This window comes from Mauremys reevesii, linkage group 1, assembly GCF_016161935.1.
Source record: "Mauremys reevesii isolate NIE-2019 linkage group 1, ASM1616193v1, whole genome shotgun sequence".
Taxonomy (NCBI): domain Eukaryota; kingdom Metazoa; phylum Chordata; order Testudines; family Geoemydidae; genus Mauremys; species Mauremys reevesii.
In genome coordinates this window covers 72,630,565-72,655,686 of record NC_052623.1, presented here as the reverse complement: position 1 = coordinate 72,655,686, position 25,122 = coordinate 72,630,565, and the positions used below count along the sequence as shown (strand labels likewise).

At 47.8% G+C, this 25,122-nt stretch overlaps 1 protein-coding gene across 4 annotated transcripts in view; it reads left to right on the top strand.

Moving 5' to 3' along the window:
* DIAPH3 (diaphanous related formin 3) overlaps positions 1 to 25,122 on the top strand; it is a 481,747-nt gene that overhangs the window by 119,241 nt on the left and 337,384 nt on the right. For all 4 annotated transcript variants that reach the window (XM_039507674.1, XM_039507681.1, XM_039507691.1 and 1 more), the window contains 3 exons: positions 12,955 to 13,073; positions 13,186 to 13,250; positions 14,420 to 14,524. In XM_039507674.1, the coding sequence (XP_039363608.1) occupies positions 12,955 to 13,073; positions 13,186 to 13,250; positions 14,420 to 14,524 (289 nt within the window). The remainder of the gene's footprint in view (positions 1 to 12,954; positions 13,074 to 13,185; positions 13,251 to 14,419; positions 14,525 to 25,122) is intronic.

Genomic DNA, 25,122 nt, shown 5'->3' with positions numbered 1-25,122 from the left:
AAAATATATATGTTGAATTCCTTTGATTGTCCAACAGGTACATTCCTAGGGGTTAAAGCAAAGAAACAATGAAAGTATATGGCAATAAAGATTCTTCTTTAAGTGCTTGCTCATATCGATTCCAATTAGGTGTGTGCGCGCCGCGTGCACGCTCGTTGGAAGATTTCTATCCTAGCAACACTCGGTGGCTCGGCTGGGTTGCCCCCTGGAGTGGCGCTGCTATAGCGCCGAATATATACCTCTGCCGACCCAACGGCCCTTCAGTTCCTTCTTACCGCCTGTGTCGGTCGTTGGAACAGTGGAGTGCGGCTTAGCTGACCTCCACTTCCCTAGCTACTCGTAGTTCTCTCGTTAATCTTGTATATATAATTCAGATTTATATAGTTGTAGTTAACTTTATTCGTTTTATAGTATAGTTAGTGTACATAGTTCAGAGGGGTTCGGGGATTATCCCCTTCCCCGCAACTGGTGCTGGGGCCTATGGTCGGTTCACCAGGTTTCAAACCGTGCTCGGCCTGCCACAAGCCGATGCCAACATGAGATCCCCACGACTCCTGTCTTAAGTGCCTCGGGGAATCTCACCTAACAGATAAGTGCTGCATTTGTAAGGCCTTTAAGCCGAGAACAAAAAAGGAGCGGGACTTTCGTCTCAACCAGCTCCTGATGGAGGCAACTCTTACTCCTCCGCCCTCGGCACCGAACGCTGGACAGTCTTCAAGAAGCGCTCCCTCGGCACCGGATCGCGCCGGTTCTGCCAAGGTCTCTCAGCACTGGCCTTCGCCGGTACTCCTCCATAGCCATCCAGACATGCATCAGTGTTGTCCCACGCGGGCAGTTCATACGCGCAGGACCGTGATTCGGATGTGCCCACCAGTGTCTTCCAGGAGCCCCAGGCCCAGGACCCTGGCCCCCATCAGTGGTCATTCTGGACACCTTGGGCCTACCACCAGGCCCAAGGCGTACCTGTGATCCCATCCCGCTCTGTTCCATTGACCGGGTGCCAGAGGTGACAGTTAGCCGTCCCCCTCTGACCGGTACGGAGGAAGCCCCGGTTCAGACACGGGACTCCACAATTCCACTGGAACAGGAGGTCGTCCAGGAGCACGAGCCCATGCAGGACCCGCTTGTCCCCGGCCTTTCTTCTTCCTCCTCCTCCCCCCCAGATGAGGCGGTGGCAGGAACATCCTCCTTGGGCCCTCCTCCAATCGACTTGAGGGCCCATCAAGACCACCTGAGATGGGTGGCACTCAATATGAACCTCCAAGTGGAGGAAGTCTTGGAGATAGAGGATCCGGTCATAGACCTTCTGTTGGCTGACGCCCCCACTAGAGTGGCCCTACCGTTTATTTGGACGATCCAAGCCAATGCGGATACCATCTGGCAGTCTCCAGCCTCTATCCCGCCCGCGGCCAGGGGAGTCGAACCCAAGTACATGGTACCCTTCATGGGGTACGAGTACCTATATGTACATCCTCCCCCTTGCTCCCTTGTCGTCCAGTCCATCAATGAGAGGGAACGCCATGGCCAGCAGACACCAGTCCCTAAATCGAAGGAGGCTAGGCGAATGGACTTACTGGGCCGTAAAGTGTACTCGGCAGGGGCTCTGCAACTCCGCATAGCAAACCAGCAAGCCCTGCTTTGCCGCTACAATTACAACACCTGGGTGGCGGTGGGCAAATTTACGGAGTTGGTTCTTCGGGACTCCCGTCAAGAGTTTGCTGCCCTCCTGGAAGAAGGGAAGAAGGTGGCGAGAACTTCCCTCCAGGCCTCGTTGGATGCAGCTGACTCCGCTGCCAGGACTCTGGTCTCGGGTGTTGCCATGAGGTGCATTTCATGGCTCCAGGTGTCGGGCCTTCCCCCGGAGCTGCAGCATACTATACAGAGCTTGCCCTTCGATGGCAAAGGCCCGTTCTCTGAAAAAGCTGACCCTAGGCTACAAAGCCTAAAGGACACCAGGGTCACTATGCGCTCTCTTGGCATGCACATGCCGGTGACTCAGCGCCGGCCTTTCCGTCCCCAACCCTACCGCCCTTACCCTGCACCTAGACAAAGACAGGACTTTGGCAGAAGGCGTGGCTGAGGCAGTTGTAGGCGTCAGTCAGGGCCCCAAGGGGGCCAAAATCAGGGTCCCTCTAAACCACCAGCGGGGCCAAAGCCAAACTTTTGAAGGCACGCCCGAGGACGGCGTACCAGTTATTACACAGGATCCGTTCCCTCCCTTTTACAACCGCCTCTCCTTTTTCCTCCCTGCGTGGTCCCATCTAACCTCAGATCGTTGGGTCCTACGCACGGTGGAACTTGGGTACCGCCTGCAGTTTATCTCGCCCCCCCACCTCCCACCCTCCATCCTCATCCCTCTTCAGGGACCCCTCTTACGAGCAATTCCTCTTGCAAGAGGTGCGGATGCTCCTCGCCATCGGAGCTATAGAGGAGGTACCAAAGGACGAAAGGGGCAAGGGGTTCTACTCCCACTATTTCCTAATCCCCAAGGCGAAGGGAGGTCTCAGACCTATCCTAGACCTGCGGGAACTCAACAAGTTCATGGTAAAGCTGAAGTTCTGCATGGTATCCCTGGGGACCATCATCTCATCCTTGGATCCCGGAAAGTGGTATGCCACCCTCGATATGAAGGACGCGTATTTTCACGTCGCCATTTATCCTCCACACAGAAGGTACCTCCGGTTTGTGGCCAACCGTCAACATTTCCAGTTTACAGTCCTTCCGTTTGGCCTCTCTACAGCCCCAAGAGTATTCATAAAGTGCATGGCTGTAGTTGCTGCCTCCCTCTGCCGCCGTCGGATACATGTTTTTCCCTATCTAGACGATTGGCTCATTCGAGGGACCTCCGAGGCCCAAGTCACCCGTCATGTGGGCATCGTCAAGGACCTATTCCTGCGTCTAGGTCTGATGATCAATATAGAGAAATCCACTCTGATTCCCACACAGAGAATAGAATTCATTGGGGCCATCCTGGACTCCAATCTCGCCAGAGCCTGCTTACCTCAGCCTCGGTTTCAGGCAATGGCAACAATTATACAAGGTCTACGGAACTTCCCGACGACTTCGGTTCGCACTTGCCTAGGTCTCCTGGGTCACGTGGCTGCCTGCACGTTTGTAACCAAACGTGCTAGGCTTCGCCTCCGTCCACTCCAATCATGGCTCACCTCGGTATACCACCCGAGCAGAGACAGCATAGACATGATGGTCATGATCCCCCCCAAGCATCCTAGGCTCCCTCGACTGGTGGTCGATGCCCTCCCTGGTGTGTGCAGGGATGCCGTTCCATCCGCCTCAGCCCTCGGTGTCCCTGACAACGGACGCGTCATCTCTCGGCTGGGGTGCTCACCTCGGTCAGCTTCGGACCCACGGCCTTTGTTCAGCTCAAGAGCTGGCCTTGCACATCAGTGTCCGAGAGCTGAGAGCAGTACGCCTTGCGTGCCAGGCATTTCAGCAGCACCTACAAGGCCGTTGTGTCTCAGTGTTCACAGACAACACAACAGCCATGTATTACATAAAGAAGCAGGGAGGAGCACGGTTCTCCTCTCTTTGCCAGAAAGCCATCCAGCTCTGGGACTTCTGTATAGCCCAATTGGTAGACCTGGTAGCGTCCTTTCTCCCAGGAGTCCGGAACACTCTGGCGGATCGCCTCAGCAGATCCTTCCTGTCTCACAAGTGGTCGATTCGTCTGGACGTTACCCATTCTGTTTTCCGGAAGTGGGGCTTTTCCCGCATAGACCTCTTCGCTTCTCGCGAGAACAGGAAGTGCCAGGCGTTCTGTTCATTCCAAGGACCCTCCCCGGCTCGATCTCGGACGTTTTTCTGATGCCATGGACAAGCCATCTGCTGTACGCTTTTTCCACCGTTCCCGCTGGTTCACAGGGTCCTGCTAAAACTCCGCAGAGACAGAGTGCACCTGATCATGATTGCTCCAGCGTGGCCCAGGCAGCACTAGTACACCATGTTGCTAGACCTGTCGATAGCCAACCCGATTCCCCTGCCTCTTCACCCAGACCTCATAACGCAGGATCACAGCAGACTTCACCACCCAGACTTGCAATCCCTGCACCTCACAGTATGGTTGCTGCGTGGCTAAACCGATCCGAGTTACGTTGCTCTGCCTCGGTGCAACAGGTACTCCTGGGTAGTAGGAAACCTTCCACTCGGTTAACATATCTGGCCAAGTGGAAGTGTTTCTCCTGCTGGTGCGAAACGCACAATGTTACTCCCACCGAGGGCCCGATCCATTCCATCTTGGACTACCTCTGGTCTCTCAAACAGCAGGGCCTGGTGGTGTCATCATTGAGGGTGCACTTGGCAGCCATCTCTACCTTCCACCCAGGGGAGAGTGGCCGCTTCGTTTTCTCGCACCCTATGGTTTTCAGGTTCCTCAAGGGCTTGGAGCGCTTATACCCCCAAGTTCACTGCCCTGCCCAAACCTGGGACCTCAACCTGGTTCTAACCAGACTTATGACTGCCCCATTCGAGCCTCTGGCAACCTGCTCGCTGCTATACCTGTTCTGGAAGACAGCTTTCCTCGTAGCCATTACATCGGCCAGACGAGTCTCCGAGCTTCGGGCTCTCACGGTGGACCCACCGTATACTGTGTTTCACAAGGACAAGGTGCAGTTGCGACCACATCCGGCCTTCCTCCCTAAGGTGGTGTTGGCATTTCATATCAACCAGGATATCTTTCTCTCGGTCTTCTTTCCGAAGCCACACTCATCGCAAAGGGAGCAACAATTGCACTCCCTAGACGTCCGTAGGGCGCTCGCATTTTATATCGAGCGGACAAAGCCCTTTCGCAAAACGCCCCAACTCTTCGTCGCAGTGGCAGACCGAATGAAGGGCCTACCTGTCTCCTCCCAGAGGATTTCTTCTTGGGTGACGTCATGCATCTGCACCTGCTATGACTTGACCCATGTTCCATCGAGTCACCTCACTGCACATTCCACCAGGGCTCAGGCTTCTGGTGTTGCCTTCCTGGCTTACGTACCCATCCAGGAGATATGTCGCGCAGCTACCTGGTCCTCGGTCCACACCTTTGCCTCACATTGAGCACTGGTCCAACAGTCCAGAGATGATGCAGCCTTTGGCTCAGCAGTTTTGCATTCTGCAACATCTCACTCCGACCCCACCGCCTAGGTAAGGCTTGGGAATCACCTAATTGGAATTGATATGAGCAAGCACTCGAACAAGAAAAGATGGTTACTCACCTTTGTAACTGTTGTTCTTCGAGATGTTGCTCATATCCATTCCAAACCCACCGTCCTTCCCCTCTGTCGGAGTAGCTGGCAAGAAGGAACTGAAGGGCCGTTGGGTCGGCAGGGGTATATATTCGGTGCTATAGCGGCACCACTCCAGGGGGTGACCCAGCCGACTCACCGAGTGTTGCTAGGGTAAAAATCTTCCGACGAACGTGCGTGCGGCGCGCACACACCTAATTGGAATGGATATGAGCAACACATCTCGAAGAACAACAGTTACAAAGGTGAGTAATCGTCTTTTGTCCCCTTTGTTTTAAGGCAGGGCATTGGTCCCTGGTAAGGGAGGTGGAAGGATGCCATATCTTATACTGACATGTGCCAACTTTTCACAAACTCAAGGTTGGATCTGTGGGAAGAACGTTCTCTACAGAAGAGACTGACACAATAGGAACAGGGATCCTTTGTTCAATTTGCAACTCTGAATAAGACACAATTATTTAGTTCTTAGCTCCAACACCTGGCAATTTGCTGACCAAGCCTATTTTAGCAAAAACAAGATTATCTGTTTACCCCAGTTTTCTCTTAGCTAATTACTATTTGCTAGGCCTCTGGTCTCCTGACCAAACTCTGGACTTTGGGTCTGAGAAAAAGCTGGCACAATCCATATACCAGGTTGTTATATAAAATGCACATGGATTTTAACCCGTCAGTGGGGTCGGCTGCGGTGCCCTCTGGAGTACCATGCTCATACATCTGTGTATCAGGTGCCGCTGGGCGTCCTCTCAGTTCCTTCTTACTGCCCGCGGTGGTTGGTCGGAGTGCCTCTCTCCCTTGCCTCACAAGTGGCCAGCGGTTCTTTACCTTTGAACTTTGTGTTTATAGCTGTAAACAGTTTTAAGCCCTGTGCTGACTGTAATAGTCACGTGACCCACATGGCAGCTGTCTGAAAAGCCTGGGGGAAAAGTGTTGCATCTGTAAGAACTTTCATCCCAGGACACACAAGGAACGTGACATTCGTCTGAGAGCCCCCCCCCCCCCCCATGGATGGCTGCTTTCTGCCCAGCGTCAGAGCTGTCCTGGCTGGATGCAACCCCCAGCATTTCAGGCTTGGTGCATAGCGCATCCCCAGCACTGATCCCCTTCACCGATACCCAACAAGAAGTCTAAAAAGCGGGACCCGACACTGAGCAAAACAGACCAAGGGTCATTGGGTAAAGGACCCTGTTCGGGCCATCTGCCCATGCCAGAGCCGCATGTTCCCGAGGGAACCTTCTACCCCAGTAAGGGAACTGCCACTGACTCCAGGGAGGTAGTAGGGGACGGAGATTAATGGTGGAGTCAACGCCTGCCCAGCTCCTAGCGCCCAGAGAGCAAAGGACTCTCCCAGCACAGCCGGCACTGCATGCGGCAATGGACCTGGCAAAGGCTTCCTATGGGGCAAGCCCGCCATGAAAGCCTCCCAGAAGGTGAGTGAGTGCCACCAGTCTCCAGAGCCAAGGCAGAGCTCTTTGGCACCATGTCTCTGGTCTCCACATCAGCCTAGGTCACCAGTTCACAGGCACAGATTGCCAGCACCATGCTCCTGGTCTCCGCTGTCTCGTCAAGACTCTCTCAGAGGGAAGTGCTGGTCACCGTATGGTTGGCACTGATCATCCTCACGCCAACTATCACTGTCGCCTAGATGCTCCCCAACATGGCACCAGTCTGCCTACTCAAGGCACTGTTCACCCATGGCAAAGGTTAGCCGCCAGACTCAGGTGTTGACGGCTCCACCATGGTCACTGGAGGAGGATTTCTCTGGTAGAGAGAGGGAGTTCAGCTCCTTGCCAAGCTAACACCAACGTGACTGGGCTCCTCTCCTGAGGCTGTGTCCACCTCAGTGATGCCATCCTGGCTGCAGGACCAGTGGCCAACGCAATGGCCTTACTGGAATGCGTGGGGCATGTCAGTTATTCCAATGCCCCCATCACACCAATCGTCGGTCGCTGCTTCGGACAAGCATCAAGCGGCACCGATGGCACTGGGCTTGGTGCACGAGGCACAAGCAGAAGCTGAGGTGGAGCTCCAGGTGCCCAGCCTGAGAACCCCTTCCCCCATGGGGGATGATGCCCTGGGCCCTCCCCAGGTGGTTCCGTCGTCCTCATCCCCTCCAGTTGAGGCTGTGGCAGGGCCCTTTCACACTATTCCACCAGACAACTTTAAGAAGCACCAAGCCCTGCTCTGAAGGGTGGCCACTAACATAGGCCTATGGGCAGAAAAGATCGCTGAGCAATCAGACAATTTTATTTAATGTGTTCTCTGCATCCACCCCCGCATATGTCACCCTCGTGGTGCACAAGGAGGTTCTAAAGATTTCCAAAGCCCTTTGACAAACCCCGTCCTCAATCCTACCCACTTCCAAGAGGACTGAGAAGTATTTTGTCCCTGCCAAGGGTTTTGAATACTGATATGCTCACCTGTCTCCAAGGTTATTGGTTGTTTCAGTGGCCAACGAGAAAGATAAGCAAGGGCATTCTAGTTCCAGCCCCAAAAATAAGGAAGCCAAGAGACTAGACCATTTTTGGAAGGAATATTTTATTCCGTGACCAGTCTCCTATTCAGAGTCGTGAACCACCAGGCTCTGTTGGGGGAGATATAACTAACCTGTGGGACTCTCTCCATAAGTTTAAGGACTCCATGCCACAGGAGGTGGCCCAAGAATTCAGGGCCCTTGTTGAGGAGGGTACAGCAGTGGCTCTGTGTTCTCCAGATGACCTGGGATACAGCTGGTTTGGTGGCCAGGATGGTCGCCTCAGAAGTGGTGATGAGGTGCATTTACTAGCTTCAGACCACAGGCCTGTCCCAGGACATGCAGTCCTTGATACAAGATCTCCTGTTTGATGGGGTGAGACTCTGCGGAGCAAATGGATGTGAGGCTGCACAGTCTGAAGGATACTCAGGCCACCCTCTGCTCAGTGGGGTTGCATAAACCTCAATTGGCGAGGAAAAAATTCTGGCCACTGCTGCCGCCAAGGCCTTGGCAGCCTCGGTAGTGGTCTGCACACAGAAGGAACACTAGTTTTAGTCGCCAGTGTCCTTCCTCTTCCCATTCACCTGCTCAGCCTGGCCCAGCGAAACACCAGAAGTGTGCGTTTTGCGCATACACCCCAGTCAACTCCTTGGATCTGGCCCGTCTTTTCTTCAACAATCTCCATCCGTATCATTCAGCCTGGTCGTGGGTTACCTTGAAAGTAGACAACCTCCTACAACGGGGGGCGGTGAAGGAGGTCCCTCAGAAACTAATGGGAAAAGGTTTCTACTCGCACTATTTCCAGATCCCAAAATCAAAAGGGGGCCTGAGACCCATTCTGGAATTACGGTAACTCAAAAAGTACCTCAAGAAGTTGAAGTTGTGCATGGTTTCACTGTCCTCCTTCATCGTTCTCTATCTAGATCCTGGTTTTACTGGACTCAATCATTTCCTTCCTGGATCCGGGAGACTGGTACGCCGCCTTCGACTCGAAAGATGCTTATTTTTGCATCTCAGTCTTCCAATGACACAGATGGTTCCTCTGTTTTATGGCGGGCCAATTCCATTTCCATTTAACGGCACTTCTCTTTAGCCTCTTCTTGTCCCTGTGGGTACTTACAAAATGCATGGTCCTGGTAGTCACTTACCTGATGCATCGGGAGGTCAAGTCTATCCTAATCTCAATGATTGGCTCATCAAAGGCAGGCAGAACAGTCTCAATCTGGTGTGTTCCATCTGTTGCGACCTGGGCCTGTTCATAAATGAAAAGAAATCAAGCCTCATACCAGTGCAAGGAATAGAGTTGATTGGAGTAGTCCCCGACTCCTCACAAGACAGAGCTTTCCTTTGGGAGGTCTGTTTCCAAGCCATGTCAGAAGTGATCTCCCATATAAGGGGCCACCTGTTCACCACTGCCCACACTTGCCTAATGTTGCTAGGCCATGTGGCTGATGGCCTTAGGTGGTCCATCATGCCTTGCTGCACCTCCGGCTGCTACAGGTGTGGTTGATGTCAGTCTACATCCCCAACTGACACAATCTAGATTGGGTAGTTAGGGTGCCAGATCACATTCTGTTGTGTCTGGAGTGGTGGTTGAACTCTTGGTTGGTGGTGCAAGGAGTTGCCTTCGCGGCCCTCTCCCCTGTTGCTAACTCTGGTTTCTGATGTCTCAGAACTGGGCTGGGGAGTCCACATGGGTAAGCGCAGTACAAGGCCACTGGTTGGGGGTTGATTGCTCCCTTCACATAAATGTCAGACAGCTCAGGGTGGTTTGCTTGGCCTGTCAGTCATTTTGGTTCCACCTATAAGGCAAAGTGGTTCAAGTCCTGATGGACAACATTGCCACAATGTTTTATATCAACAAGCAAGGCGGAGCCAGGTCATCGTGTTTCTGCCAGGAAGCCCTCTGGCTCTGGGATTTTTGTGTGCAGCATGCCAATAATCTTGTGGCAGTGCATCTTCCCAGAACCAGGAATGTATTAGCAGATCTCCTCAGCAGAGCCTTCTCATCTTGCCACAAATGTTCACTCCTCCCTGAGGTGGTCAGCAGGATTTTCCAAAAGTGGGAATCTCCCCATATGGACAAAATGTCACCTATTCTGCTCATTTTGGGGCATTGACAGGGGCTCCTTGTTAGACATCACCTTATTTCTGTGGTTGGAGGCTCTGATGTACACTTTTCCATCAGTGCCATTGCTTCACAGAGTGCTCATGAAGATCAAGCAGGACAAGGCCAATGAGATCCTGGTAGCCCCGGCTTGGCCTTGCCAACACTGGTTTGACATGCTGATGGACCTGTTGGTGATGACCTGGATGCATCTTCTCCTCTGGCCATATTTCTTGTCCCAGAATCATGGCCGGCTTCTGCACCTGTATCTAGCAGCGCTGCCCCTAACAGTTTGGTTGCTGCATGGTTAGCTGCTGAAGAGCGGGAGTGCTTGGCCCACATCCAGAAGGTCCTACTGGGTAGTAGAAAGTCCTCCACTAGAACAATCTATTTGGCCAAATGGCAATGATTCATGTGCTGGATTTTGGTCTAAGGAGTTAAGCGTGAGCAGGCTTCGCTGCAGTCAATCCTGGATTACCTTATGCATCTCAAGCTCCAGGACTTGTCCCTTTTGTCAGTTAAGGACCATTTGGCAGCCATATCAGCGCTTCACCCTCTGTTCCAGGGCAGGTCGGCTTTCACTCATAACATGACAGTCCGGTTCTTGAAAGGTCTGGAATGACTCTACCCCCCCAGTCTGGGACCCTGTCCCTCTGTGGGACCTGAACCTGGTGCTTGGGTGGCTCATGAGAGCTCCCTTCAAGCCCTTGGTATCCTGTTCCCTTCTTCTGCTCTCCTGGAAGGTGTCATTCCTGGTGGCGATAACTTCTGCCTGAAGGGTCTCAGAGATTAGGGCACTTAACTGTGAGCCGTCCTATACAGTGTTTTTCAAGGACACAGTCCAGCTGCAGCCGCATCCGGTTTTCCTGCCTAAGGTGGTTCCTGGCTTATGTAAAATTGCGAACTTATTTTTGCCAGTCTTCTTCCCAAAGCTTCATAAGTCTGAGGAAGAACATTCCTGACATCCAGGGAGTGTCACCTGTGTGCTAGCCTTCAACATGGAGAGGACTAAGCCCTTTTGTAGGTTGACACAGTTGTTTGTTGTGGTGGCGGATAGGATGAAATGTTGTCTTGTGTCCACTCAGAGAATTTCCTCTTGGATCACCGCCTGCATCTGATTTTGCTATGATATGAGAAAGGTGCCTCCACTGGTGATTGTAACCGCCCACTCAACTAGAGCACAAGCTTCGGTAGCGACCTTCCTGGCCCATGTGCTAATTCCAGGTATCTGTAGGGCCGCCGCCTGGTCTTCTATTCACGTCTCGCTATGCGCTTACCCAGCAAGCCCAAGACGACGCTGGTTTCGGTAGAGTAGTATTATAAGCCACACATCTGTGAACTCCGAGCCCATCTCCAGGGATGCTGCTTGTGAGCCATCTAGAATGGAATTGACATGAGGGAAAAACGGTTACCCAACTTTCATAACTGTTTTTCTTCGAGATGTGTTGATCATGTCCAATCCATTATGTGCCTTCGTGCCCCTGTGGGAGTTGCCTGCAAGAGGGAACTGAGAGGGCATAGGGCTGGCGGTGCCTGATATATTGATGCATGAGTGCGGCTCTCCAGAGGGCACCACAGCCTACCCTATGGATACTGCTAAGGCAAAAGTCTCTGAACTTCTAACTTTGAAACAGGGTGTATTTGGGGCAGTTCAAGCGTAACATTTTAGAGCACTCTACAAATCATATTGCCATAGTCCAGACTGCAGTGCTGTCTACACCAGCCGCAAGACATCTTGGAGCATTTGCTCTTCCTGAAAAAAACAGGGTCTGTCAGTTAGTTCCCTGAGAGTTCACTTGTCTGTAGTCTCTGCTTCCTAATGGTTTTGAATCCTATGATTAGGTTTCTGATAGTTATAGATACTCTTCTTACTAGTGATAGACCCTATAGCACCTGGGACATGATTTTTAATTTAATCATCTCTGATAGGTCCACCCTTTGAGGTGCTGACTGCATACGCATGTTTACTTCTCTCTGACAAAGTGTCCTGGTGGCCATCACCTGGTCCAGAAGTGTGTAGTTCACGTGGGGTTGGGGTGGCTCTGCCCTTTATACCCTCAGCTGGAAATACAAGCAGGCTCAGGGTGCATGCACTGCCCCTTTGGGTACCACTATAGGAAAAGCTTTGGCTTTAATACACTGGGCACGTACATCCCTAACATTGAATGGATATGTGCAGCACATCTCAAAGAACAACAGTTACAGAACAGGTGAGTAACCATTCTATTGCAGTGTTTCTAGCCTGCACTCACTTCAGGAATACTAGATTTGACTAGAGAATACCCCATCCTGATATTTAAGAACAAAACTTTAATTTGATAAGAAATTTTGAAATGTACAACAGCTTTAAATAAGCTGTAGCTGCTTTTTTCATTACATGGGGTTATCCGCTTAGCCATAATAAAGTGAGAGGTAGAGTATTGAGATCCATGGCATTGCCACAAAGAGAAGGTGTCTTCTAGGCTGCTGGTCAGACTCTACCAAGAGGAAGACTATTTTCTGCACAAGTTCCACTGTCTGCCAACATTTACATCCCTCAGCTCTGTGATTCATAGTAGGCAAGTAGAGGGACCAGGCAGTAGAAGAGCACATGTAGGAGGAGAAAAAAAAAGCTGCAGAGTGCATGTGAAGAAGAGAGGGGCTAGTAGGCTGGAAAATATATGCAAGGATAGAGGAGGGCTAGGTGATAGGAGAGTTGGGGGAAAAAAGTACAGAACTTATGGGTGGAGGGAGAGAAAACGAAGAGCAAAACAAGGGTGGGTGTTTTTAAAGGAAAAAAATCAGTTGCATTTAAGGTTAAAACTACTTAATTGAAAATATGTGAGGAACATATCCAGTTGCTGTAGGTGTCAGATATATTACGTTATTTAAATGGCATCATATTTGTGTTGGATTTGATCTGTGCTGCATTAAAAAGTTTGAGATCCACTGGCTTAGCTGTATTTGTCCTTGAATGGTGAAATGCTGTTAATTTGTTGAGATTGAAAATTATACTTCTATGAAACTAAGTCATTCTAAATGCTTTGGCCACTAATGTATTCATTCTGAAATACCTTTGATTTATGACACTAATATAAGTATGTACTGACAAGTAAACACATTGTAAAATGTCTTCCTTCTGTTTCCTTCCTTAGACCCCAGTATTTCAAATTAATTGAAGAATGTGTGTCCCAGATAGTATTGCATCGAAGTGGAACAGACCCAGATTTCACCTATCGTAAAAAGTTAGATGTAAATTTCAGTCATTTAATAGGTGAGAGCAGTTTTTAGAAATGATTATTTTGTAAAAATGTGTTTGTGTGTTTTTAAAAAGCAAAGAGTTTAAATGATGTATTAAATTAAGAACCTTATAACTTTGGTTTTAGATGTTTGTGTAGATAAAGCAAAAATAGAAGAATTTGAAGAGAGAGCTTCAGAACTTTCCAGGAAAGTAAGTAATTTTGAAGTTATCTAATCAGAAGTATGGTTTACTTGATTACTATATAAATTTGGTTACTGCAAATGTGACAATTCACAATATATTTTTATCTTTCAGTAACCATGTTTATTAATTAGTGAAAAAATGTTGTATGTGTGTCATATGCAGTAGAAGGCAGGGATCTAGTGCAAAGTTAGTTACATTCTGACCCTATTTACAAATACTTGGTAGATTTTTATTTTAAATTGTAAACAGCAAACCTTAGCTTTAGATAGTGAGGAAATTGAAGTCTTTTATATATGACTAGAGTTGTATGTTATAAACTTTTTACCCAGTAGAATAAACTGAGAGATTGAGAATAAAAATTGACACATTTTATAATCAAAACAGAATACATCATAACTCTCAGATTTAAGTCAGACTTCTCCATTTACACCACATTCTTGAATAGTGTATCTCCGTAAACAACTCTAAGTTTTGGTATGATGGTATTCCCAAACGGATCTTTGAAGACAGATTTTACCTTGTAGAAAAGTCCTTTTAATCAAATACTTGTATAATCGAAATCAGAGGTTGGCAACCTTTCAGAAGTGGTGTGCCGAGTCTTCATTTAGTCACTCTAATTTAAGGTTTTGCGTGCCAGTAATACATTTTAACGTTTTTAGAAGGTCTCTTTCTATAAGTCTATAATATATAACTAAACTATTGTTGTAAAGTAAATAAGGTTTTTAAAATGTTTAAGACGCTTCATTTAAAATTAAAATGCAGAGCCCCCCAGACCAGTGGCCAGGATCCAGGCAGTGTGAGTGCCACTGAAAATCAGCTCGCGTGCTGCAGGTTGCCTACCCCTGATCTAAGTAAAATATTAGTTTGATGCCTGGACATCAAAACTTTACTGTAATCTGTTGGGTTAATGCATCACATTTCATACATTAAACACACATGATACTGTAGTAAACTGATTGATATGTTTGGATGAAATTTGCTAAGTGTTCCCTCTCTTCTTGGCACTAGTAATTGTTATGGTTTTTCACTTGAGGATTAAAATATTCAAGAGTTAATTGTTAAGAAAGCTATTGATTTTGTGTTGAAAGATTAAGGAAATATTAGAATTTTCTGAAGCAACATAGCAGTGTTGATAATATTTAGTGTGGTCTCATGTTGTTTTTTTTCCCTTTCAGTTTGAAAAAGAATTTATAGTCCATCAGGAGATCCAGTCCCTACTGCAGAAAAAAGAAGAAAAAATCAATGCGCTAGAAGCAGAATTACAGGCTTTTAAATCCCAGGTAAAGGACAATATTAAATAACATTATTCTATACCATAATGTTGCTAGAAACAAGCATACTTCATTTAATACTTTTCAGTCCTTAATAGAATGTGTGCGGTTTTAGAAAAGAAAAAAAGAACCCATTTTCAGAACATAGTTTACTATCCATTTCTTTTGTTTGTGTGCCACAAATCTTTATTAAAAAGAATTGTAGTATAACATTAATTAGTTGCGTGAACTCCCAGTTGATCCCTGTTTTGTGCCTAGGCTTCTGCTAATTAAACTAGTTCCTTATATTTCATTTGGGTTTTACTTTTCTTGTCACATTTCCTGAATAATTAACCACAAAGGGTAAGAAATCTTCTACTCGTAGATTTGGCATTCATCACTTATCTTTATCCCACCACAGGAAATTATTCCTCATGCAATTTATTTTGCTGAACCTTCAGCAATGGGTATCCTGCAGTGAAAGATAACCTCCAGCTGAATGAGAACACTTTCTAATAATTTTTCAATTTCCAAAAGTAAACAGATTTTAAAAGATGACAAAAAAGAGAGTAAATCCAGATTTTAAAGGAGATAACTTACATACAACTGCTGCACATTTAACATTTAGAGAGTAAAACCATATAACCAAAGGATTTCCCAGTGTTTTACAGCCAGGAGTAGGAGAAATAGAATCTAAACATTGACTAGAAGCACAGCTCTTTGGGTAACATGTACATGTAGGAAGACAGTGACATATATTTCTTTGAGTGCTTGCTTGTGTACATTCTATGGTAGGTGTGCGTGCGCTGCGTGCACTGTTGCCGGAGCACCCTCTGGAGTCGTGCACACATTGGCTGGTATAAGGGGTACCGCTGGGCCTGCACCTTCTCCCTTGCTTCTTACCTCCTAGGATCGTTCCTGACACGATCCTTTTTGCTGCAGCAGGGCTTCTTTCTCGGTGTTTTGGACTTTACTCTGTTCATTCTTAGTATAGTTATTGTAGTTAGTATATATAGTTCTTAGAGTTAGCATATATAGTAGTGTAAATAGTTGTCCCTGGTGTCTTGGGACTTTTTGCCCCATGGGCTGGGCATGCGCCTGTTCCCAGGCTTCAAGCTATGTGCCGCTTGTGACTTGCACCCTATATGTCTAAAGTGTCTGGGGGAATCTCATGTTCAAGATAAGTGCCAGCTGTGCAGGGACTTCAGACCATGCACTAGAAGAGAGAGACATTCAGCTGAAGGCCATTATCATGGAGGCAGCCCTCAGACCAGTCTTGGAACTGAGCCATTCTGAATTGGTGCTGAGCGCTTCGACATTTGTGTGGAGCACTCCTCCGGCACCAAGCTCTTCCTGTCACTGTTCCCTGTTTGTGGTGCTAAGGAAGAAGCATAAGAATCAGAGTGCACTGTGAGAGGGTGCTCTCCGCTGCAGAAAAGGGACCAGTGGGGAATGGACAGCTCAGTCGGGAATGGACAGCTCAGTTAGACCTGTTCTCGGCCACACATTCTCCCCTGAGCCATTGATGGTGCTGCCGATTCCATGTAGAGCGCCGAGTCCAGTTTGGGACCCATTGCTGACTCCCGGAAGCAGCTGTGATGCCAGGCATCAGCCTCCTCCTTCAACACTGGAGGTGTTCCAGCAACAGAGGACTTGCTGTCCCTCCCAATTCCGCTGACCCCACAAATACCCCAAGCAACCAAGATGGCTGGTGACAGAGGAGAGCAGGAAGTGCTGAGCTCCTTCCCGGTACTGATCACCTCAACACTATCTAAGGGCAAGCCTTTCATGATCCTAGCACAGCAGTCACTGACCTGTGCCTGTCCTTGGACCCCCAGCACCGCATAGTGGCAGAAGTGGGTACTGCTCCATCATGGGCGCCAAAGAAGAATCCTCTTCAGAGTCCGAAGGGGAATCTTCACCTCACCAAAACCTTAATACCAGTACCCAGCCTACACTCCACCAGACTTTGGTACTGGCCATCTGGCTGTCACCTGGCCATTGGCTGATGCAATGGCTATATTGGAACCCTTGGGGGTTTCTCCCAGTACCGACCCACCTCCCCTTCCCACCACACATATACTCAGTGGCTTCAGTTAGACGTACCGTACCCTGATTCTGATACTGACCCTGGTGCCACTTTCCAGGATGTGGTCCCAATGGACATGGTGGCGGCAGAGGAAGAGAAGAGTACTGTCCCTCCACTACAAACCTCTTCTTCTTCATCCCCAGATGAGGTGGTGGCAGGATCCAGTAACCTGCTCCCTTAGGATGATTTCAGGGCCAACCAGGATTTCCTGAACAGAGTCACTGCAAACCTGAGTCTGGAGATTGAGGCGCTTAAGGAGTCTACACACAGTCTGATCAACATCACTAATGGCAGCTGCGCCCTGTAGAGTGGCTTTGCCTATCAATGAAGTAGTGATGTTACCAGTGAAAATGCTGTGGAAACCCCGTCTTCTCTCCCCTCCCCCACCTAAAGAGGACAGAGAAGAAATACTATGTACTGGCAAGCAGGTTCAAGTACCTTTATTCGCACCCCTTCCTGGGGTTCCTGGTAGTGTTAGTAGCAAATGAGCACGACAGAAAGGAGCAGTTGAGTGCTACCCCCAAGAAAAAAGATGCTAAAAGACTTTTAGACCTTTTTGGGCCAAAAGTTTAGTCAATGGGTAGTCTCCAGTTAGTATCTCCAACCAGCAGGCTTTGCTGGGGAGGTACGATTTTAATGTATGGGACTCATTGTCCAAATTTAAGGACTCTCTCCCACAGGATTGAAGCAGGAGTTTGCGGCCATCTTGGAGAAGGCCAAAAGTGTGGTCAGAACCTCCCTCCAGGTAGGTCTGCATGCGACAGACTCAGCTGCCAGGACTATGGCGTTGGCAGTCATCATGAGGTGCTGTTTGTGGCTCCAGTCCGCAGACCTCCTTCATGAAGATCAACAGTCTATCCAGGATCTTCCCTTTAGAAGGCTCCTCCCTGTTTTTGGAGTAGATGGACTTGAAAGTTTTATGGTCTCAAAGATTTGAAGGCCACTCTGCAGCACTTAAGACTTTGCATACCACCACCAGCCAGAAAGCACTTCAGATGCGAGCAGCCTTCCAGATATGCAGCATCTCCCAGACAGGAGCACTACAAAAGAAAGGGAAAAGGTTACAAGTGTTGCCAATCCCTCCTGGCCACATTAACCTCACAGTCGGGCTCTCACACATGTCCCGGCGGGGCCCATCAGGTCTTTTGAAGGTGTGCCCTTGGGCATTATACCAGTCTCAGTTCTGGATCTGGCCCATCTTTTGTTGTTGGGCTGTCTGTGACCCTTCATCCCAGTGTGGTTATATATAACATTGGACCATTGGGTCCCTTTAGTTTGTATCCACCCCCCTCCTTCCTCTTCAGGGACCTTTCTCACAAGCAACTCCTCGCCCAGGAGGTGCAATCCTTCCTACGTGTGGAGGCCATAGAGGACATTCCCCAAGGCTTGAGGGGGAAGGAGTTTTACTCTTGGTATTTCCTAATCCTGGAGGCCAAAGGGGGCCTAGAGCCTATTTTGGACCCGCATAACCTCAACAGATATATTAAGAAACTGAGGTTCTGCTTTCTCTCTGGCCTCTATCATTCCCCCTCTGGACCCGGGAGGTAGGTACACAATCCTCAGCTTAAAAGATGCTTATTTTCATATCTCTATCTTCCATGGCCAAAGAAGACTTCTTGGGTTTATTGTGGGTCAATGCCACTATCACCACTCTTCCCTTGGGCCTATTGGCAGCCCCACAGCTCTTCACAAAGTGTATGGTGGTAGTAGCAGCCTTCCTGAGTCGCTGAGGTGTGCAAGTCTACCTTGACAAATGGCTGATCAAAGTTCAGTCACAGGCTCAGGTACAACACCAGTACAAGTCCAGGCCACCTTCCAGGTGCTGGGCCTGCTGATAAATGAGCAAAAGTCAACTCTGATCAGAGAATAGAGTTCATTGGGGCAGTGCTCAACTCAACCCAAGCCAGAGTCTCCCTGCCAGAGGCCTGATTCCAGACTATGTTGGATCTGATATCCAAGGTTGCGGCCCACCCATTAACAACTGCTTGGGTCTGCATCAAACTATTGGGACACATAGTGGTGTGAACTTACATGGTACAGTATGCAAGGCTTTCTCTCAGACCCCTCCAGATGTGGATGGCGTCAGTCTACTCCCCAAGAAACACCACTTACACTCAGTACTCAGTCCCGCTTCTGGTCCTTGCTTCCTTGATCTGGTGGAAAGACGCAGGTTCGGTAATGGAAGGGGTACCCTTTACTGCCCCATAACCATTGATAGGCTTGTTCTTGGATGTGTCGGATCTAGTGTAAACAGCTCACCTCAGCAATCTCAGGACCCAGGGCCTCTGGTCCCATGAAGAAGTCTCCCTACCTATAAAGGGAAGTGTAGTGCCCTGAGCTCCCTGACCAAGTGTTACTTCCTCAGCTCTCAAGCGAAGTGGTGCAGGTCTTGACAGACAACACTGCGTCCATGTTTTACGTCAACAAGCAGGGAAGGACTAGATCTTTGGCTTTGTGCCAGGAGGCCCTGGGGCTGTGGGACTTCTGTGTGAATTACTCCATTCACCTCAAGGCGATGCATCTCTCGGGAGCCCGAAACATACTAGCGGATCAGCTCAACAGAGCCTTTTCCTCTCTTCATGAGAGGTCCCTTCACCTGGAAGTCATCAATGTCATCTTCCAGAGGTGGGGCTTCCCCACATAGACCTGTTTCCCACCAGGCAGAACAGGAAATATCAGTTTTGTTCACGATGTGGGTACTGCACGGACTCCCTCTCTGATGCCTTCCAGCTCTCGTGGGCGGACTGTCTACACTCTCTCTGTACCCCAGCTGTTTTGTAGCATTGATATATATTCTTAATTATTTCTTTTAATTTATTAGCCAGAGTTTGAAAAATGTACCTTAGGCCTACTAGTCAAGGTGAAGCAGTTCCAGAATTAACAATTATTTTTTGGAACTCAAGGAGGACAGCTGAGCTCTCAAAGGACTTGGAGAAGGGCAAACATTTTAAAGGAATGGAGCAGTTTTGTACAATTTATTGTATTTTGATATTTCATTGTTTCCTTGTTTTAAAAGTATTTCCTATCCTTTGCTTAATCATAAAGTCATAGAAATATTGAGATGGAGGGGACCTTGAGAAATCAAGTTCAGCCCCCTGCAATGGGGCTGGACTAAGTAAACTTAAACTATCCCTGACCGGTGTTTGACCTGCTCTTAAAAACTCCATTGATGGGGATTGTACAGCCTCCCTTGGAAGCCTATTCCAGTGCTTAACTACCCTTAGAGTTAGAAAAATTTTCCTAATATTTAACCTACATCTCCTTTTTTGCAGATTAGGACCATTACTTTTTGTCCTACCTTCAGTAGAAATGGAGAACTGACCACAGTCCTTTTTATAACAGCCTTTAACATTTCAGATGATGGTTACCAGGTCTCGGGGCCTCCCTGCCCCACATCATCTTTTCTAGAGATTAAGCATTTCTTTATTCCTCTTCTTCACAGATTAGGTTTGCTAACCCTTGTATTACTTTTTGTTCTTCTCTGGACTCGCTCCTATTTGTCCACATCTTTCCTAAAGGATTGGACACAATACTCAGGCTGAGGCCTCACCAGTGCCAAGACCACCAGGATGGTTACCTTCCATGTTTTATGACATTCCTGTTAATATTCCCTAGAATTATATTAGCCTTTTTTCACAACTGTATCATGTCTGTTGACTCATATTCACTTTATGATCTACTTTTATCCCCGGTCCTTTTTCAGCAGTACTACCACCTAGCCTGTTTTTCTCCATTTTGCAGTTGTACGTTTGATTTTTCCTTCCCAAAAGTGTAGTACTTGGCATCAGTTCTCCAATTTGTCAAGTTGGTTTTGAATTCTAATCCCTTCCTTCAAGGGATTCCATCCTCTCCTAGCTTGGTGTCTGCTGCATATTTTATAAGTATAAACTCTATTCCATTATCCAAATAAATAATGAAAACATTGAACAGTATTGGCCCGAGGACTGACACTTGTGGGACCCCAGTTTGATAGTGAACCGTTCACAACTACTCTTTGACTGTGGTCTTGTCAAAAGCCTGACTGAAATCAGTATATCTCACATCTACTCCTTTTGAGTAGTGTCCCTATGGGTACTCCACTCTGGGCATGCTAGCATCCCCTGTGCCTTTGATCAGAGAGTTCTCATAGCAGTATCCATTGGGCCCACTCATGTCTGTTTTAATATGTGCTGCAAAGAGCCACAGGAGACACATTAAAGAGGCACTTGCAGATTCTGAACCTCAGTCTGAGTATCACTGTATTAGATAGTTACTAGTTCTCTTTACTGAGAGGTTATGCCTGGTTCTCCTGCCTTCAAGTGTTGTCTGTCCTGCTGGGAGGTGATCCTGGTCAACAGCGGGCACTCCCAGTGTATTCGTTGCCTTGGGGAATCACACATTGCTCAGAAGTGCAACTTTTGTCTGGCACTAAAATCAAGAGCCAGAAAAAGAGAGAGAGAGAGCTTCATCTTGTTGTGATGGAGAGCTCTCTACAACCAGTTTCTGACCCAGAATAAAGGTCACCGAGTAGGGTCTACTGCCTCAACAACATCACAGCCTCACATCTCCAGGGCGTCTGAGAGAGAAAGATTCCCCTCTCATAGGTTCTTGAAAAAATGTGCCCCTTGCTCACCAGATAGAGAACCTACCTTGAAAAAGCCAAGGTCGTCAGTCTCCTCTGCTATCCCAGTGCCACTGGCTCTTCAGTCAGGTACTGTTGAGGCTCCTGGTTCTTCAGGGACCTAGAGCACAGCTAGTCTGCAAGGCTACAGGGTTGGAAAGACCATTAGTGGACCGGTGTGGCAAGACGAACTCTTCCTTGATACCTAAGAAACCCACTCAGGTTCCATGTGTGCTTTCCTTGGAGTTTGAGCCCTTTGGTACCACCAGTAACTGCACTTCCCTCCGAGCGCCCAAAGCCTGTGGTACCATCAGCATCCTCCGCCACAATTACCTTGGTGCAGACTTCAGTCTTGGTACTGATAACCCTCGCGATACTGCAGGAGTTGTGATTTTCTTGGAACGTTGGGTATCTGAGATACCCAACTCACTGCTCCTCGACTCCAATGTGCTGTCAGTACAGAGAAAATCCAGATTCCCTGAAGTTTGCCTGGTTCTAACTGTTTCACCTCAGATCTCTTCAGGTGCTCCACCATTCCTGCATAAACTTGAGGAAGAGGATTCTGATGAAGACTTTCCTTGGTCTAAAATGTCAGTTCAGGGCTCTCCTCCTCGCTGGTACAGAGGCCCCTTTCCAGAAGCCTCTGCTGAAGCTGCAACTCTGCACAGTCCACATTTACCACCAATGTCTTGCTGATATGAGCAACCTTGGGTGCCGCCTCCTATGCCTTATGCACTTCCTTCCTGGCTGTATTGGGACCCTTGTGTGGCTTATCACCAACAATTTTCCAGAGTGTTGAGTACCACTCACCATAGAGAAAAGGAACCAGATTCACCTACTCCCTCCATGAGGCCTGATCCTCCAGAGGAATCCCTTGTGGAACACGAGGCTAGAGCTGATGAAAGAATATCTCCTAGAACCAATCTCTTCTCTTTGTTTCTGGAAGGAGCAGTTATCCCTCCTCTATCTCTGGTGGATGATTTTAATCATAGAATCTTAGGACTGGAAGGGACCTTGAGAGGACATCTAGTCCAGTTTTCTGTATTCATGGCAGAACTAAGTGTTATCTAGACCATCCATGGCAGGTGTTTGTCTAATCTGCTCTTAAAAATCTCCACATCCTCCGTAGGCAGTCGATTCCAGTGCTTAACTACCCTGGTAGTTAGGAAGTTTTTCTTCATGTCCAGCCTAAACTGCCCTTTCTCCAGTTTAATTTGCTTCTTGTCCTATCCTCAGACCAGTTTACCTCCCTCCTCCTTGAACAACTTTTGATGTCCTTGAAAACTGTTCTCATGTCCCCTCTCAGTTTTTCCCCCAGAGTAAACAATCATGACCTATGAGGGAAGATTGAAAACATTGTTTTCTAGACCTTTAATCATTATTGTTGCTCTTCTCTGGACTTTCATCAGTTTGTTCACATCTTTCCTGAAATGTTGCACCTACACCTGGACACAATACTCCAATTGAGTAGAGTGGAAGAATTTCAAATGTTTTGCTTATAGCACTCATGCTAATACATCCCAGAATGGTGTTAGCTTTTTTTTCTTTTTGCAACAATGTTACACTGTTCAGTCATATTTAGCTTCTGATCCATGAGACCCCCCCCAGATACCTTTCTTCAGTACTCTTCCTAGACAATCATTTCCCATTTTGTATGTTTGCAAATGATTATTCCTTCCTAAGTGGAGTACTTTGCATTTGTCCTTGTTGAATTTCATCCTGCGTACTTCAGACCATTTATCCAGTTTTTCCAGATCCTTTTGAATTTGAAGCCTATCCTTCAAAGCACTTGCAACCCTTTCCAGCTTCATATCATCCGCAAATGTATAAGTGTACTCTCTATATGCCATTATTTAAAGCATTGATGAAGATATTAAACAGAACTGGACCCAGAACTGATCCCTGCTGGACCCCACTTGATCTGCCCTTCCAGCTTGAATGTGACCCACTGATAACTACTCTTTGGGAGCAATTTTCCAACCAGTTATGCATATTTCCAGGACCTGGTCAAGAAAGTGGTAGACTTTCTACAGATTCCTCTTGAGGAGTTGACAGAATCTTATCATAAGGTGTTCAACATTTTCCCATCAACTTGCTTGGCCTCTTAATAAGGCTCTTCCGGACCGAGCGAAGATCATCTGGCACATGTAGCTTCTATTCTGCCTACATGAAAAAGAAAGGATAAGAAGTATTGTGTCCCAGCAAAGGACTTAGGTTCTAACTCTTTGGTAGTTGACACAGTGAATGAATATGATAGGCAATACCATGTTAAAATCACGCCTCATGACAAAGACCTCAGGCGTCTGGATCTACTGGGGAGAAAGTCTTATTCCTTGGTCTCCCTGCAGTTTTTTATTGCCAATTATCAAGCATTGATGGCAAAGTGCAACTATGTGAAATACACCAAACTGACCTCTTTCATGGACCATCTACTGACAGAACACATGGATCAGTTCCATGCAATTATTGCAAAGGGCTAGGTAACTGCCAGGAGAACCCTACAAGCATTCCTAGAAGCTGCTGATACCATTGCACATTTGATCGCTTATAGCAGTGATAATGAGAAGAGCCTCTTGGCTCCAACTCTCTGGATTCCCAAAAGAGGTCTAGCGTATAGGAGAGAACCTTGGTTTGATGGGTCTAAGTCAGTGGTCCCCAACTTTTTTCATCTGGTGGGAAAGTGGCATCATCCAGAGGCATCACTGCCAAAATGCCGCCAAATTTCAGTCGCATTTTGGCGGATGCTCGACCACCGGCCAGGACGCGGGTGCATTTAGATGCCACCGTGGGCACCGCGTTGGGGACTCCTGGTCTAAGTTATTTGCAGATATCATGGACGAGTCTCTGAGAACATTAAAGGACTCTGAAATGTACCTACCTTAAATCTAACTGCAATTAATTGACAGCCCTAATTTATACACCCATCTACAAGAGAGAACTCAGCAAGTCTCGCTGCCCAGAGATCCTGCTCCATCTAATTCCTTTCTTCCATGAGGTGCTATGAGCGATACTAAAGGTGGCAGAGATTTCAGAGAAGGAAGTGGTCCTCTTCTCAGCCTCCCGCCTCGTAGCCATGCAAGTTTTACATCCGTTCCCAAGGTGGAATGAGATTCCCTCTCTCTCTGCACCGAGGCTGTCAAGCTTTGGCATTAGTGCATCTGCAACCAGATCATCATCACAGCAGCCTATCTCTTAGTTTCTCAGAATGTGACCATGTATGCACTTAGCAGATAATTCTTCCAAGATCACAAGTGGGAAATAGACCCCAGAATATTTACATATTCCATCAGTGGGCACTCCACAGAGTCAAGCAAGAAATGCACTAACTTCTGCTTGAGCGGAGAATAGGGTCACCAGTCCCTGGGGGATGCTTTTTCCTACTCTGTGCATTTTTGTCAACTCTCCTAATTAGTCAAAGTTATGCCAAAATAAAGAAAGCCAGAGTCATGGTAATAGCTCTGACCTGGCCTACACAAATGTGGTATCCTTACCTGATGCAACTGGCTGATTGCTGTCCGATTACTCTTCACTCTGCTTCTCATCTTCTCTCAGGAGAGCAGGAATATTCTTCATCCCAATCCCACGGTACTTCATTTCAAAGCACAGTTTGTCCATGGCTCTGGGGATGAGACATAGCCTGCTCAGAAGATGTAAAAGGGGTATTATTACACAGCAAGAAACAATCTACTCACTACATGTATTCTCAGTTTGTAAGGTGGTGTGACCACAGACAGATTCCTCCAGTGACTGGATCACTTCTGAATATATTGAAATACACCCTAACTCTCAAAACCTCAGGTCTATTGATGAGCTCCATAAAGGTCCAACTGACAGCCAGCATGGCTTCCACCCACCAATAGAGGGTTATTTTGTCTTTGCTCACCTGACTACAGCGAGATTCCTCAGTGGGCTGGGAAATCTCTATCTGCCAGTCCAATG